Source organism: Microtus oregoni, unplaced genomic scaffold (assembly GCF_018167655.1).
Source record: "Microtus oregoni isolate MIOR12 unplaced genomic scaffold, Mior012 000020F_ref0000438, whole genome shotgun sequence".
NCBI classification, from domain to species: Eukaryota; Metazoa; Chordata; class Mammalia; order Rodentia; family Cricetidae; genus Microtus; species Microtus oregoni.
This window is the reverse complement of record NW_024543079.1, coordinates 36,573,410-36,589,487: the sequence shown is the minus strand read 5'-3', so window position 1 is coordinate 36,589,487 and position 16,078 is coordinate 36,573,410. Positions and strand designations below refer to the sequence as shown.

Genomic DNA, 16,078 nt, shown 5'->3' with positions numbered 1-16,078 from the left:
GTTATCACCTAAATATCTGGGGCTGGACAGATGGTTCAACAGTTAAGAGCATTGTGGCTCCTTCAGAGGATGAAAAAAAGCTAGGTTTGATTCCGGCTTCCACATGGCAGCTCACACACTCTGTAACTCCAACCCCAGGGGATCAACACCCTCTTCTGGCATCAAAGGGTACTGCACTTGTCTGTACTGATGTGTCGCACAGATCAAGCAAAACACTAATGCATAAAAAATTAAAACAAATCTAGAATAGGATAAAAAAATAAAAAGTAAAGCACTTCCAGTATCACCTGATTTTTTTTTGTTTTTGAGACAGGGTTCCTTTGTGTAACAGCCCTAGCTGTCCTGGAACTCGCTCTGTAGACAAGGCTGGCCTTGAACTCACAGAGACTGGCCTTTGGAGTTCTGGAATTAAAGGTGTGTACTACCATGCCTGGCTCAGTTTATTTTTAAATCATTCCATTGCCCTAGCAGAGGATATGTAAAACCCTGCTCTGACTTCCTGACTTCACAAGACATACAGGTACCTGAGGACTGTTATCTATGATATATTTAACTTTAATTTAACTATTTTATGTGCAATGGTGTGAAGGTGTCAGAATGCCTTAGAACTAGATTTACAATCACTTATGAACTGCCATGTGGGTGCTGGGAATTGAACCCGGATCCTCTGGGAGAGCAGTCAGTGCTCCTAACACTGAGCCATCTCTCCAGCATGGACTGTGTCTAATCCCCTGGCTCCTGTGAAGGCAGCCAGGCAGATCTCATAGTGAAAAGAAGACCTTGGAAGGTTGGAGAGACGGCTCAGCAGTTAGGACATGTGCTGCTCTTCCAGAAAGCCCGAGTTCGGTTCCCAGCAAAATACTGGACAGCTCAACACTGCCTGTAACTCCAGCTCCAGAGAATCTGACACCCTCTTCTGGTCTCCACTGGGTACTAGCACACATGTAGCATACATACAAATAAAGATAAAATCTTTTTAAAAAAGGAAAAAAGGAACCATTGAAAACTTGTCTGCTGTGCTCAGTTCACGTTTTCATACAGTGGCCCACAATCTCAGCTGCCTGCAGAACTTCTCAGCCATCTACTTGCAACAAGTCCTTTGTGGATGACCCTCTGCAGCCATTCCCAGACGGCTGACTCTCAAGAGCTCTGTTAAGTGCTTACCGTTTTCACAAAGGATAAGCTATCTTCATTATCCAGAGGCACAATTCTAGAAGAAAGAGACAGGAGAGAAAAACATTAAACGATTATGGTTTCTGTTTGTTTTAAAACAGGGCTTCAAGCCGGGCGGTGGTGGCGCACGCCTTTAATCCCAGCACTTGGGAGGCAGAGGCAGGCGGATCTCTGGGAGTTCGAGGCCAGCCTGGTCTACAAGAGCTAGTTCCAGGGCAGGCACCAAAGCTACAGAGAAACCCTGTCTTAAAAAAAAAACAATAAATAAATAAACAAAATAAAACAGGGCTTCATGTAACCAGGCTGGCTTCACACTCACTATGCAGCTGAGGAGTAGAGGCAGGAACACAAGTTTAAGGCTAACCTGGGCTATATGAGACCAGTCTCAACAAAGAACAAAATAACAAACATTGGGTTACATGTATCCAGAATTGGCAGTGGAAAAAAATAATGCTAGTACCTGACTCCAGCCTCATAATTTCATGAGACAAAAATTGGGTACAGGGACCCAGACAAGCACAGCAAGCATAGGTCCCATCTGGAATGGCACCTCTCCCAGAGTGGAAATGTGCTGAGGCCAACAATGGTAGCAGCTATAAGGTCTCTCTCAAATACAGCCTTATGTATCCCAGGCTGGCCTTATATTTTCTATGTATCACAAGATGACCATGAACTTATGATCTTTTTGCTCTTTCTGAGCCATCTCACTGGCCTTCAGGTGTCAAACTCTTTTTTTTTTTAAATTTTATTTAACTTTATTTCATGTGCGTTGGTGTGAAGGTGTCAGATTCCTTGGGACTGGAATTACAGACAGTTGTGAGCTGCCATGTGGGTGCTGGGAATTGAACCCGGATCCTCTGAAAGAGGAACCAGTTCTCTTAACCTCTGAGCCACCTCTCCAGCCCCCAGGTGTCAAACTCTTGATCCTCCTGCCTCTGCTTCCTGAGTGTTGAGATTCCAGGCATGTACCACAACTGGACAGTCTCTTCTCTTTGTGATGTAGGATGTCCTTCTGCATACGTGTTGCTTTTATTGGTTGATGAATAAAGCTTTGTGGGTCAATGGCTTAGCAGAATAAAGCCAGGTGGGAAATCAGAACAGAGATAGATAGATAGATAGATAGATAGATAGATAGATAGATAGTCAAAGAGATGCCATGTAGCTGCCGGAGGAGACGGACACCAGATCCTTACCAGTAAGCCAAAGCCTCATGCCGGCCAATACAATAATAGAAATGGGTTAATTCAAGATGCAAGAGCTACCTAGAATTACACCTGAATTATTAGCCAAACAGTGTTGTAATTAATAGAGTTTCTGTGTGGTTATTCGGGCAGTAGGGAAATGAACGAGCCACAATCTTCGTCCTTATACTTTCCCATGAAAGGATTGCACCTACCTTCCCTGGTTATTCACAGCATGTATATGAAAGGTCACCTTGGAGCTGTAGACCAGAAAAGAAACACAACAGAAGTCAAGACTCTTGTTCAGTACTGTATCAGAATTCTCTGAAATACTTGCTTCTTCAATGTATCTTCCCTAGACCATCAAGGCCACTCAATCAAGTGATGTCATATTTTTTTTTTTTGTTGCTGTTTTTGTTTTTTAAGACAGGGTCTTACTATGTAGCTCTCTGGCTGTCCTGGAACTCACAATGTAGACCATACTAGCTTCGAAGTCATAGAGATCCTCCTGTCTCTGCCTCCAAATGCTGGGATTAAAGGCATGTGGCACTGAAGCTTGAGTGTCATCCTTGCTTAGTTATTTTAGATGCCTTTCTTAAGGTCCCATGACATCACCAAGTATACAGCCAGAATCTTATTCTATCCATAGCCCTGCATCTGTGCTGCTTCTCAAGACTGCCTCAATTCTTGGCTGTGAGCAGGTGTAATACCCATGCAGACTGACTGGAAATGGCCCTCTCCTGGCCAGGGCTTCTGCTGCTCAGTGTCTACAAGATGACTAGGCTCCTCCTGCTTTTCAGTACTCTTGGGTCAACTTGCCAGCCCTGCTCTGTATGTTTTTGCTATTCAAAGTCCACTGCTATGAAGCCACAGCAGGGTCAAACCTTCAGAACTTTTCTATTTTCTCTCTGGGAGACAAGGGTCTTTCTGAGACAGTCTGTGTATCCTTGACTGGCTAGAAACTGCTCTGTAGATCCGTCTGGCCTCAAACTTGCAGTGATGCTCCTGCCTCTGTCTCTTGAGTGCTGAGGTTACAGACATGTGCCACCATGCTCAGCCTTGGCTTATTCTTTCTCTAAGTTTTATTAAACATTTATTTCATGTGTGTATATGTGTGTTACGCGTGCATACCACCTTGCACATGTGGAAGTCAGATGACAACTTGCAGGAGTTAGTTCTCTCCACTCACTATGTGGGCTCTGGTCATCAGGCTTGGCAGTGAGTGACCTTACCCAGTAAGTAATCTTGCCAGCCTAAGAAACTTTTTAAATTGCATTTGTCTATAATTTCATGTCTTAGCAGGAACTAGCTGATGAAATAACACATGAGTTTCCTGTGTCTATTAATTGCTCCCCCTTCCTTCCCCTTCTAGGGGAAGCTATGCTAATGTATGAACTTAGGGACCTCGGTAAAGTGATCCTGGTGGAGGGAAGCCTGAGAGACTTTCTTTTTGCTCAGTGATTTCTCCTTCTGCCTTTCTCCAGCTAGGATGGTGGCAGGGGCAAGAGCTGGAGGGGAAACAGAATGACTGTGTCAGCCTTGTGGCGACAGAGAAGGCCTCACCACCACAGCAACTATGATCTACATGTCCAGTGCTCCACAAACAGATGTGAAAGCTCCCCATCTTACTTAAATCAGCACAGCTGGGAAGGAAAAGGGGCTTCCCAGCAAAGGCCTTAAGGAACAGACAGCACAGGGCAGCACCATAGGAGAAGGGGCTTCCTCTAGTTCTCCCTTTTCATAGCCAGGACCTCTGGGAAAGGAGAGGTGAAACAAGATGAAGGCCCTGCACCAGAGTTCTGGCTCTTCCTTCCACTCATGGAGCTGCAGCCATATAGCAGAGTTCTTCTTCCTATTATGTCAGCCAACTAACCTATCTAACCAAATGCTCCCTTCTCACTACTCAGGACCACAGATGTGGAAAAAAATGTGGGGCATGCAGTAGCAGGTAGTAGGGCAAAGCACACCTGCAAGTATCCTTTTTGTTTTTTTTTAAAGATAGGGTGTCTTCCTAATATGTAGGTCTGACTGCCCTGGAACTTGCCATGGGATGGAGGGGGGAGTGGACTGAGTGCAATAGAGCTCAGCTATGGACCAAGGCAGTGCAGAGCTGTAATGGGGCATGCTGGGAGGTGCGACAGGAGGACAAGGAGCCAGGCTCCCACCACCTGAAAGGCAGGGAGCTCCAGAGCAGGCGCTTTTAATTGGTGACCGTCTTCATGTGCCCAAGTCTCCTGACCCTCACAACCTCCTTATCTCTGGGACCAGGCCCATCAGGACTCCCACAGTTCTAATGCAAATCTGCCTCACATTCTACTTTCAAAACCTGGATAGTTTCTCCATCCTCATCATGACTGATTCTCCTTCTGCCTATTATTTTACTGGAACATTTCTCAAAAGGAGAAAAGGGTGGAATATAAACTATAAGGGATAAGAAGTCTTTAATTTTTTTCTTATCATAAAAATATCACCTGTAGCTTACCGTAGATCGGCTTTGAATGGAACCAGCTCAGAGAACACTAGCCCATTCTCCAGAGTATGCTCTGCTACCTCCTTGGCCTGTAAAAGCAGCAACAGAACAATTAGCTTTCAAGTAGCAAAAGTATATATATCACTGATAGGAAAGGCCCTTCTAAAAGGCGGCCAGAGCCCTTCCCTTCTATGTAACTACTTTGTATACCTCAAAAGATAAAAGTGAAAGCATCAGGTTATGGGGACAGGTGCCTGCTGGACTCACAGGAAACTGTACTTAGGCAGGGGCGCACTGGCATCTGATCTGCTGGAGAGATGGAAGCAGCCAGTTAGGCAGCTGGATTGCTATGCGAGCACTAGAAACGTGCCGTTTCGTCCCTTCTCCCCTGGCTCTGGGGAGGGACCAATGCCTTCAGTTTCTGCTAGACATTAAGACTATTCAAATAACTCAATCTATGGATGTCAGTTAGAGGGAAAATAGTATAAGGATGTATACTGAAGGATAGTTCATGGCTTTGCAGAGGCTTTCTACTATGAAGCAGCTAAAAGGGCTGAGAACACCCACATCATTACCAGGATTCAAGTTCCGTAGGAAGGGGGCTGCCAAGGAGCTGGTGACTACAGCTACAGTCCCTCTGACATCTACATCATACACAACCTTTCCACTGTCAACTGGCTTCCTTCAGGAAAAGTCCTACTGGCTTTGGAAGGCATCAAGCCGTCTCTTCTCATCTTACTGGGTCAGATTTAGGAATCCAACACAGCAGGGCAGGTTAACCGCAAAACAGCAAGGAAGAAAATGGTCAGAGAGCGAGTATAAGCAGGCTTGCCTAGAAAAGGTAAGTCAGATTTTCTAGCCTGTATTGAGTTTTAAAAACTCAATTACAGGAAACAACTACATAGCTCAAAGTAAGCTTTACTAATTTCATTAAAATTCAACAGAATAAACTATTTTTGACTTTTAAAAGTGTCCTGTCTAAACTATCAATGAAACAAAGACTTTTCTTTAACACAAACAGGTGTTTAAAAAGGCTCATGAAATAGCAGCAGCATGGCCACAGGCAGCAGCCGCTCAAGTGTTGCAGGCTTGGCTACCAAGACCCCAACTCACACAAAAGTGAGTATTGCAAGGCTTTCAAAGAACAAAACGGTTAGGATGATTTACATTAAAATAATGACTACCAAAACAGAAATATGGTACTTAAATTACCTTTGCCAGACTGCAAGTTTTAGCATAACATGCAATGCCAGCCAAAACAGCCTCAATAACAGCAGCATATATCTGGGATAAGAGCCTACTTTAAAAACAAAAAATAATGGTTAATATAGTATCACACAGTCTCATAAAAAACTGCATGCCTGGGGCAGAAGAGATGGCTCAGTGGTTAAAAGCACCGGCTGCTCTTCCAAGAGGACTAGGGTTCAATTCCCAGCACCCTCACGGCAGCTCACAACTGTCTGTAACTCTAGTTCCAGGGGATCCGATGCCATTTTCTGGCCTCCAAAGGTACTGCACACACACAGTATACAACATACAAGCAGACAAAACATTTATTCACATAAAATAAATTTAAAAAATATAAGTTCTATGCCCATAAATGGTCCATAAGAATCTTTTAAAAAGATGGGGTCTTGTATGTAAGGCACACTAGCCTCAAACAATCTTCTCGCTTTCCAAAGTGCTTGTATCACAGGCATAAAGCACCATGCCTGCCTCCCAAGAAATCTACTTTTAATAATGGTTTTAAATAAACCAAGAAAAGTACCAAAATGGAACTAACTGAAAAATGGAACTCTAAACTTATGTCAAAAGAAACTCAACTTTAATTCATAGCTCCTTAAACTGTGGACTGCTGAGATTTGAACCTGCGTCCTTTGGAAGCTCAGCCAGTGCTGTCAACCGCTAAACTATCTCTCCAGACTCTCTTCTGGTTGTCATTTTGTCAGGGTCTTACTATATATCAATACAGAAACCAACACCTGACTACCAAGCCACTTAATAGCCTATGTATTGTTAGTGTCACCTTTACCAAGATTCCACGAGGTCCAGGTCCCCACTAACACCGTGATCTGGAATATCTGACATGGGCCTAACTACCCCTTAATATTAACCCTGGGTGCAAGACTCCAATGGATTTGGTTTAGGCAAATATCAGATGGTCCAGAATGAGGTCCTAGACAGTGGCTAAGCACAGAGGGAAGGGAAATGGAAAAAAGGGTCAACTTGCTATTAAAGTGAAAGAAATATATATAAAAAAGAAAAACCTGATATATGCATTATGGTTAAAGTAATATATAATCTAAAAACACAATCTTTTGCTTCTAAAAATTTAATTATGTGTGTAGGCAGGGGCCAGAAGAAGGCACCAGATCTCCTACACATGGAGCTACGCGTGGTTGTGATCAAATGGCAATGACATCTTGTTCTGACTCTATCTTGTGGCAACTCTTTTGGGACTGACCGTGGCCCTGACCACGGTCCAGAAGTATCAAGCAGAATAACTGATGTCTGTACAAGCTAAAACATAAACTAAAACAACTAATAGGAAGTGTAAATCAGAAATCACTGTCATGCAGTGTCTGGAAAATACTGCCAAGCTTGCAGAAAGAAGTTGCTTCGATCCCCCTCAAACACTAATGTAATTTGGGTTTGTTTTTAAAAATGCTTACCCAGGGCTAGAGAGAAGGCTCTGTGGTTAAGAGCATTGGCTGCTCTTCCAGAGGTTCTAAGTTCAATTCCCAGCAACCACATTGTAGCTCTCAATCATCTATAATGGGATCTGATGCCCTTTTCTGGCACGCAGGCATACATGCAGACAGAGCACTAGTACCAAAAACAAAACAAAACAAAACAAAACACCAAAAAGCCCAACCAAACCAAACCAAACCAAACCAAAATGCTGTACTCCTAAGCTTTGACCCCCATAGACTCTGAGGCATGAGCCTGTCCTCGAATGCCAGCTTATACAAGAACTCATATACTTTTATTTGGCTTAATTAGCATATTGTCAATAACTATCGTGGATAATTTAAACGAGCAGCTTGACACGGGTGCTGGGAAGTTAACGCTGGTCCTCCATGAGAGCAGTACACTTTCTTAAGCACTGAGCTAATCTGTTTCTCTCCAGTCCCCCAAAATAGAACCTGCTTTAGGTACACAGGAAGATATACTGCATATAAGATATGAAAGGCAATGCCAGAAAGAATTATGGATGGTCTATTTTCCTTTCTCTATTTTCATATTTTCTGTATTGATTACATAATTTGCATTATATTTTCCTAGACAGTGACTCACTCTGTACTTGTGGCAATTCACCTCCTTCATCCTTCTCAGTGCCGAGACTGCAGGTGTGAGCTGCCACACTTGGCTCTCTCCCACCACAATAAAAGACAGACTAATGTAGGCAAAGTTGGCTCACACTTGTAATTCCAACACCCAGGAGACACAGGCGGGAGAGATCTCAGCAAATCCAGACCAGCCTGGGCTACACAACAAGACCCTTACAGGAACTTGACTTGACAGATCTAGACTTGACAGAAACAAGACTCACCTAGGAGGAAGATTTGGTCATGTCTGTAATAGATTATCTAGATTAGGTCATTTCTGATGACTTACCTAAATGTGGGCTTCACCACCTACAAATACAAGGCAGTCATCTTTCTTGACTTCCTGAGTGGGTACAATAAGATCAGCCACTTTATGTTCTTCCTGCCACAAAGTCTTTGCTATGACAGACTGCACACTCTTACTGTGAGCAGGAACGAACCCTTCTTCATGTTATCTTCATTGTGTTATCATCATCATTTATTACTGTATGTGTATATATGATATATGTATTACGGGGTGAGGCGTGTGTACTGCCACAGCACATGCACAGAGGACAACTTGTCATAGTCAGTTATTTCCTTTCACTTCCCTGAGGCAGGGTCTTTCTGGTTGTCCTGCTGCTCTATGTACTCTATGCTAGCTGGCCCATGAGATTCCAGGTAATTCCTCTGTCTCTGCCTCCTCTCTTGACACAAAATATTGGAATTACAGATGTAAGCCATGGCATCCAGATTTTTCTGGGTTCTGGTAATAAAATTCAGGTCATCTAGCTTGCTCAGAAAGTGCTTTTACCTGTTAAGCCATTGTTGGCTCTTTATTTTTCATTTAAAAATATTTATTTATTGGCTTATATATAGGAGGGTATGTAGCCTGTAACCATGCTGTATAGCAATTCCCTCCTATATGAAATAGTCCATCCTAAAGGGAATGCTCATTAAAACTCAGGAAATTCCATTTTTTAATATTATTTTCTTTATTGATTTTTTTTAGTTTTTTGTGACAGAGTTTCTCTGCGTAGCACTGGCTGTCCTGGAATTCAGTCTGTACACCAGACTGGCTTTGAACCCAGAAATTCACCTGCCTCTGCCTCCTGACCATGCCTGGCAAGACTCAGGAAATTCTAAAGAAATGTTAATGAAGACTCAGAAAGTAAACAACTTGTTAAGTCTCAGAAGTCCCCGAAACTGACCAACTGCACAAGGCCCCTACGTCTCCAGGGTTAAGTGAGCAGAAAAGGCTGCGGAGAAGACTCCATTCAGAGCCTCATCACCCAGGCTGGAGTGGGCAGGGACGCAACTGTAGCTGCCGCCGAGTCATCCACGCTTCTACAAGTAACCCCAATAAACTCACTAGTTTACCAAGCTGAGCTTTTTTAAAAGATTTATTTATTTATTATGTATATAACATTCTGTCTGCATGTTTGTCTGCATGCCAGAAGAAGGCAACAGGGCTCATTACAGATGGCTGTGAGCCACCATGTGGTTGCTGGGAACTGAACTCAGGACCTCTGGAAGAACAGTCAATGCTCTTAACCTCTGAGCCATCTCTCTAGGCCCTCAAGTTGAACTTTTGTGGTAAAGCAAGTAGATGTTTGTGTCTCCAGGAACGGTGTATGGCATGCATGTGGAGGTCACAGAACAACTCAGGAGAGTTGGTTCTCTTCTCCCTGAGTTCCAGGGATTGTAGGCCTGGCAGTGAGCACTCTTACCTGCTGAGCCATCTTGCTCCCCCTCCCTTTTTAATTTTCATGTTTTGGCCAAGTATTTTAAAATTCTTTTTGTTGTTTTTTGTTTTCTTAGTTTGTTTTTCAAGACAAGATTTCTCTGTGTAACAGTCCTAGCTATCCTGGAACTAGCCCTTATAGACCAGGCTGGCCTCGAACTCACAGAGATCCGCCTGTCTTTGCCTCCCAAGTGTGGGGATTAAAGACGTGCGCCACCACCACGAGGATTGGCCAGGTATTTTATCATGGTGACAAGGAAAGTAACAGTATGACCCTGTCTCAAGTAAAAAAGATGTGGTGAGCAGAATGTCACGTGCAGTAAGCAGTGTCAGGTGCTACGGAAGCGTCACTATGATCAGCGCACGGTGGTGAGAGCTTGTCTGCAGACTCTCACAGGACAGACTGTGCGCGAAGGGGATGGTACTAACAAGGCACATTAGCCAAGCAACCTTGATATTCAACAGGAATGCTGCAGCCAGATTACCCGCATACACAGAAACCTACTCGTTCTGAAGTCATGCACAGACAACTATTTGTGACCAACCCTGCTGGCCTTTGAAAGAAGCAGTTTAGAACTCATAGTTACACTGGGCACTTGGGTGAAGAGGATACCCTTTGGAACTTCAGTGCATTTATTTCCTGTCTGTGGGTTCCTCCTTTATGTAAAGGGAGGGAAGTCAGTACTAAGTAGGGCCTCCCTAAAGTTACACAGCTCTGTTCCACAAGCCTGAATGTCAAGTCCAGAGAAAACACTCTTCAGACCACCTTAGATAACAGATTTTTCCCAAGTAATTGCAGAATGTTTTGGTTTTGGAAAAAAACCTCAATTAAATATGTTTCACCATGTATGAAATGTATACAAGTAAGTTATGTCATACAAGTATATGAGCATACAAACAGGAAGTATGGGAGGGGTTCCAGAGAAAGGAGCAGATGGCAAAGCTGGCAAAGCTCTGGCCTGGGTTCCAAGCTGAGAGGTTCTGGGAACTGACTGGGAAAATGCACAGGGATGTCTCCTCATAACCAGACATCCTAGTCACTGCTGACCTCAAGGGGAAGCAGGAGAGAAACTCAGTTTTGAGAAGAAGAAATAAAACTAACACAGAACTTACATTTGTTCAGTTGTACTGGGAAGCTTGTCATCATTGCCTGTAAAGGGAAATATTTCCTTTTAAGTTAAATACAGATGTGCACAGACAACAGTGGTACATGGTACATGGCTTTCCCCAGTATTTTCTTAGACTTTTACCTCCTGACCCTTTTCAACTCATTCCACAGAATCTTAGGATCTGGGATGTTTTATGTTTTATTTGAGGTTCTGCTTCCCCCATCCTTCTATACTTCCTTAATTATCTGACCTAAGTAGTCTTTCTTTCTAGAGTTTCCTGGTTTCTGTAGTAATGACCACTGATGTACTGACCTCTGGGAAGCAATAATGGGAGCTCAATTCAAAACTTTTCCCCATGTCTCTCTGGATACCTGAAGTTTCAGAGTACTCCAGTAGGGTCCTCAGCTATGGGGCACCCTATCACAGCCAATTCTCCCTCTTCTCACAAAAGCAATTAGACAGGACTTCAGCCATGTTATCCAAACTCACACTGCCACCCACATCCCTGCTATCTCCAACTAAGTCTCAGTAATCTCGGCCTTTCTTCTGACCCTGAACACAGGGCAGACACAAGGCTACATCTCATCTTCCATCCCTGAGCACAGGGTAGACAAAAGATTAGACTTCATATTCTGACCCTGAGCGCAGGGTACACACAAGGCTAGACCTCATCTTCCGACCCTGAGCGCAGGGTACACACAAGGCTAGACCTCATCTTCCGACCCTGAGCGCAGGGTTCATACAAGGCTAGACCTCATCTTCTGACCCTGAGCGTGGGGCAAACACATGGCTAAACCTCAAACTACAGGATGAACCAATGGATTTTCTCCTGGAATATCTTCCGTGAGGAATGAGTCAGACACATCAACTCTCAAGTTGCAATCAGGGAGGGAGTCAAGGCCCACAAGATGGTATTTTGCATAAAATAGTAAACTGCATGCTAACTACTCCTTCATGGGAAATACCATTAGGTATTTACGGGGACTTACCCAAGTAAGGAACATGAGTAGCGCCAAAAAAGTATGTCCTTGAACATGCCAGCGGTCCCTTTGGTGAGACACACTGAGCGACCTGAATATGGGGGAGAAAGAAAGATGAGGAGTTGGTGAGCTGGCTCAGTGCTAACTGTGCTCGCCTCCAAGCCTGGCCATCTGATGTCATTCCCCAGAACCCAGGCAAAGATGGAGGCAGAGAACAGACCTCACAAACTGTCCTCTGCCTCTACTCATGTGCTGTGGCCCTGCGTCATAAACATACACACAATAATCCACTTTGTAAAAAAGAGCAACTTAGACATGTGATGTTGAAGGAATAACTTAGACAATTTCCACTTGAGGGGACTGAATGCGGCTCTTTGATTTTACCTGACCTCCAGAGCTCAGAGTGGCAGTTTGAACTGGTCCAAGAATAGCTTTTTTAACACTTCAGATTCATAATTAGTTTTGTTTACTTTTTTATGTGTATGAGTATTTTGTATGATGTATGTCTTACACCACTTGCATGCCTTGTGCCTAAAGAGTCAGACTCAGATTCACTGGAACTAGAGTTACAGATGGTTGTAAGCCACCAGGTGGGTGCTGGGAATCAAACCTGGGTTCTCATTTTTTTGTTTTGTTTTGTTTCTGTTTTTCAAGACAGGGTTTCTCTGTGTAGCTTTGGAGTCTGTCCTGAAACCTGTACTGTAGACCAGGCTGGCCTCGAACTCACAGAGATCTTCTGCCTCTGCCTCCCGAGTGCTGGGATTAAAGACATACACCACCACTGCCCAGTCAAAATACTGATCCCAGCCAGTGTTAACCACTGAGCAATCTCGCCCAGTCCAGAAACTCATGATTCTTGATTGGCCTTCAGGGATCCTGCCCAGAAGAGAGGCTTCTTGTTATTGTTGGCTGGGCGGTGTCAAAGGCTGGTAGTGACACTTGGCCTTCTCTGAGATGACACTGAGAAGAGTCAAGGTGGAATAGCATCTCGTTCTCATTCCAGTCCATAGGGAGTATGTCTAGGAAGAGGTAGGGGATGATGCTTTTCTGTGGCATTGCATAGAAGTTTTTATCTACAAGTTTCGGTCTTATGAGGCTGTCTTTTGGTTCTCTGGATAGTTGTGGGCATTTCTGAGTACCCAGTGTGTGTGTGTGTGTGTGTGTGTGTGTGTGTGTTATACAGAAAACCACCACTTGTATGTGTGTGTGTCTATGATATACAGAAAACTTCACCTCATGGTTTTGGTGCTGAACTTATTAGCCTGTCTGCCTCTTTCTCTTCACCTTTTAGAGTCAAATGTCCAAGGAATTTAAATGAACCTAGCAGGTAAAGGAAAAAGTATACCCATACCATTTTTTTTAAAAAAATTTAAAAGAATTTTTAAAAAATGGGATATACAAGTCATCCTATCTTCTTTATTTGGATTTAACACATAAGGTCAACAGAAACATTATACAGAGCTGCCTTTCCTCTGGCATTTTCCATATTTCCAACAATTCTGGAGATTAAAATGGAGTGTTCTAATTTCATCTCCATTGCTATGACTAAAAGCCACTTGGGGGAGGAAAAGCTTTATGTGGCTTATATTCCCAGGTCACAGTCCACCACTGAGGGAAATCAAGGCAGGAACCTGAAGCAGAAACTATGGAGGACACGGCTTGTGGCTCATTCTCTGGCTTGGTCACAGGCTCGTGCTTACTTAACTTTCTTATGCAGCTCAAGATCACCCCTTACTCCAGGAAGGGGTAATGTCACAGTGGGCTGGGTCCTCCTACATCAATTAATAAGAAAATCCCTTACATGTCCACATGTCTGATAAAAAGAGCTAGTTACTCAATGGAGATTCCATTTCTGATGTCAATGTAGATTGTGTCAAGTTGACAGTTACTGCTTACCTGGACAGTAACTTAACAGGACAGCAAGATTCTACAGCACATGCATTCTGGTAGTTCTCTGACCTAAGCTGGCTTAGAGGTGGCCCAAGGCTTTTAGAATGCTACCATATCCACTTGGGTCTTGTGTTCTCAAAATCCTAAATAAAAACTAACTACACCTACCATTCCAGCTTTCCTAATTTCTTACAAGATTAAGAAATACTTTCTTAGAAATATTTGAAAATACTTAACATTCTCCTAAGACAGCACTGACTTTGACAATCATTCGAGTCCCACATTCAAGTATAATGATCCCGTTACTTTATTTGCATGTGTGTATGAGAGGGAGGGGTTGCACATGTTTATGTGGGTGCAGGCATAAACATGCCATGGTATGTGTTTAAATACCCTTCAGGTGTTGGTCTCTGCTTGTCCATCTAGTTTGAAACAGGCTGCTGCAGACACTAAGCTAGCAAACTTAACCAGCAAGCTTCTGGAGCCTCCCGTTCCTGCCTCCCAACTTCCAACAGGGGTATGCTGGGATCACTCATACTTGACTGCCCTGTCAGGCTTTTATGTGGGTTTTGGGTATCTAAACACTACGCCTTGACCCCTAATGCTTTCTTTTTTTTTCTTTTCCAGACAGGGTTTCTCAGCCAAGGCTGTCCTAGATGTCCTGGAATTTGCTTTATAGATAGAGCTGGCTTGCACTCACAGAGATCTGCCGGCCTCCACCTCTGAGTGCTGCGATTACCACCCAGTAATTTCTTTTTAAATAATACAGCAAACAATATACCATCATGTAATAAAGAATAATCAGAGAGTAGGTGAGATAGCTCAGTGGATAAAGTCTAATGACTTGAGTTCAATCCCTGGAACCCATGTGAAGATAGAAGGAAAGAACTGGCTCCATCAAGTTTGTCCTCTGACATCCACACATATACTGTGATACATGGGTGACCCCTTCCTCTCTGCACATCACACACACACAAATAAAATAAACATAAGTGTTTTCAAATACATACCCAACACTTATTAAAATATATACATAAAATGAGTTATGAGTCACTTCTTTTCACTGTAAAAAACTTCAAATTCAGGACCAAGCCAACATAATAACTAAAAAGATTCCTTTGGGCCAGCAGTCCTTCCTTGTTACTAGACAGTAAAGTTCATCAAGTACCAGACAGTCTGGCCACTCACCATGTGTTTGGCAAAGCTCCCCACAGGACCAGTGTTGCGCACCAGGTGCCCCTCAGAAGGGAAGTTAAAGCTGCCTGCACTCAGGTTGTCTCGTGTAGAGTGGTTACCAAAGAAAACAAACGGCTGCCGATGGGGGCTAGAGCAGTAAGCAAAATGTAATTAGACAAGGTTCCAGACTGGACCTCAGGCTTTTCTGAGTGCTGTGACTACAGGATGGACACTCTACCTAATGTCCCTGGTGGGCATGGAAGGGATGCCAGATGTCGCTGACTCTTCCTAGAGAGCCCTAGGGATCAGACACTCAGGATATAACTATACCCTTGCAAAGTTTATGCCTTCCCACTTGACCTCCTTTTTGAGGAATCAGTTCCTGGAGTCTGCTAGCAAAAATATAATGATGACAACTCCCAATTCTTTATATGATAAAAAATTAACAGAAATACAGCTTTAAAGCCACAGTGGTTGGTCTACCCAGGTTCGGCAGACAAGAGAGCAGCTGCCAACTTCTAAGAACCTGTCAGGAGGGCAGGAGGAAAAGGATGTGATGGTGGTCCTCTACTGCGCCACCTCCAAACACCCACTGCCAGTCCTGCCATCTTCCCTCGCCTCTCACTAGACTTCACCTTCCTGCTCATTCCGCACGTGTTCTAACCAATCCCTCCAGACAGTTTAGTCAGGGAGCTTTCCTAAGAGCCACCAAGGAAATTTCACATGTAGCATTTAGAAAATCAAATAAACATGACTCATTTTCCTCTGAAACTTTCTTCAAGCTAAGTTACACTTTAAACAGAAATGATTTTGTTTGAAACCCAGGAAGGTGATTTGTCTATTAGACTGAACTGGACTTGGGGAAAAGCAGAATCTGTCTCCTCTACCCACCAAAGAAAACTCCTGCTGATCATGACAAAGATGCTGAAGGAAATGCTCAGAAACTCTGACCACCTCATCTTTTGCAAGGTGTTGGCTTCTTAGCTTAATCCATCTTAACCCCACCCCCAAATGCTGCTGTTCCTTGTCTGCAATGGGATACTGCTT

At 43.6% G+C, this 16,078-nt stretch overlaps 1 protein-coding gene across 5 annotated transcripts in view; it reads right to left on the bottom strand.

The window, feature by feature from the left end:
• Dnaaf9 (dynein axonemal assembly factor 9) overlaps positions 1-16,078 on the bottom strand; it is a 135,781-nt gene that overhangs the window by 80,740 nt on the left and 38,963 nt on the right. For 4 of the 5 annotated variants that reach the window (XM_041670189.1, XM_041670192.1, XM_041670193.1 and 1 more), the window contains 7 exons: positions 15,044-15,179; positions 11,975-12,056; positions 10,990-11,026; positions 6,037-6,124; positions 4,837-4,913; positions 2,570-2,614; positions 1,165-1,210 (listed from right to left, as the gene is read on the bottom strand). In XM_041670189.1, coding sequence (XP_041526123.1) covers positions 1,165-1,210; positions 2,570-2,614; positions 4,837-4,913; positions 6,037-6,124; positions 10,990-11,026; positions 11,975-12,056; positions 15,044-15,179 — 511 coding nt within the window. The remainder of the gene's footprint in view (positions 1-1,164; positions 1,211-2,569; positions 2,615-4,836; positions 4,914-6,036; positions 6,125-10,989; positions 11,027-11,974; positions 12,057-15,043; positions 15,180-16,078) is intronic. The other variant, XM_041670190.1, reaches the window with a different exon arrangement.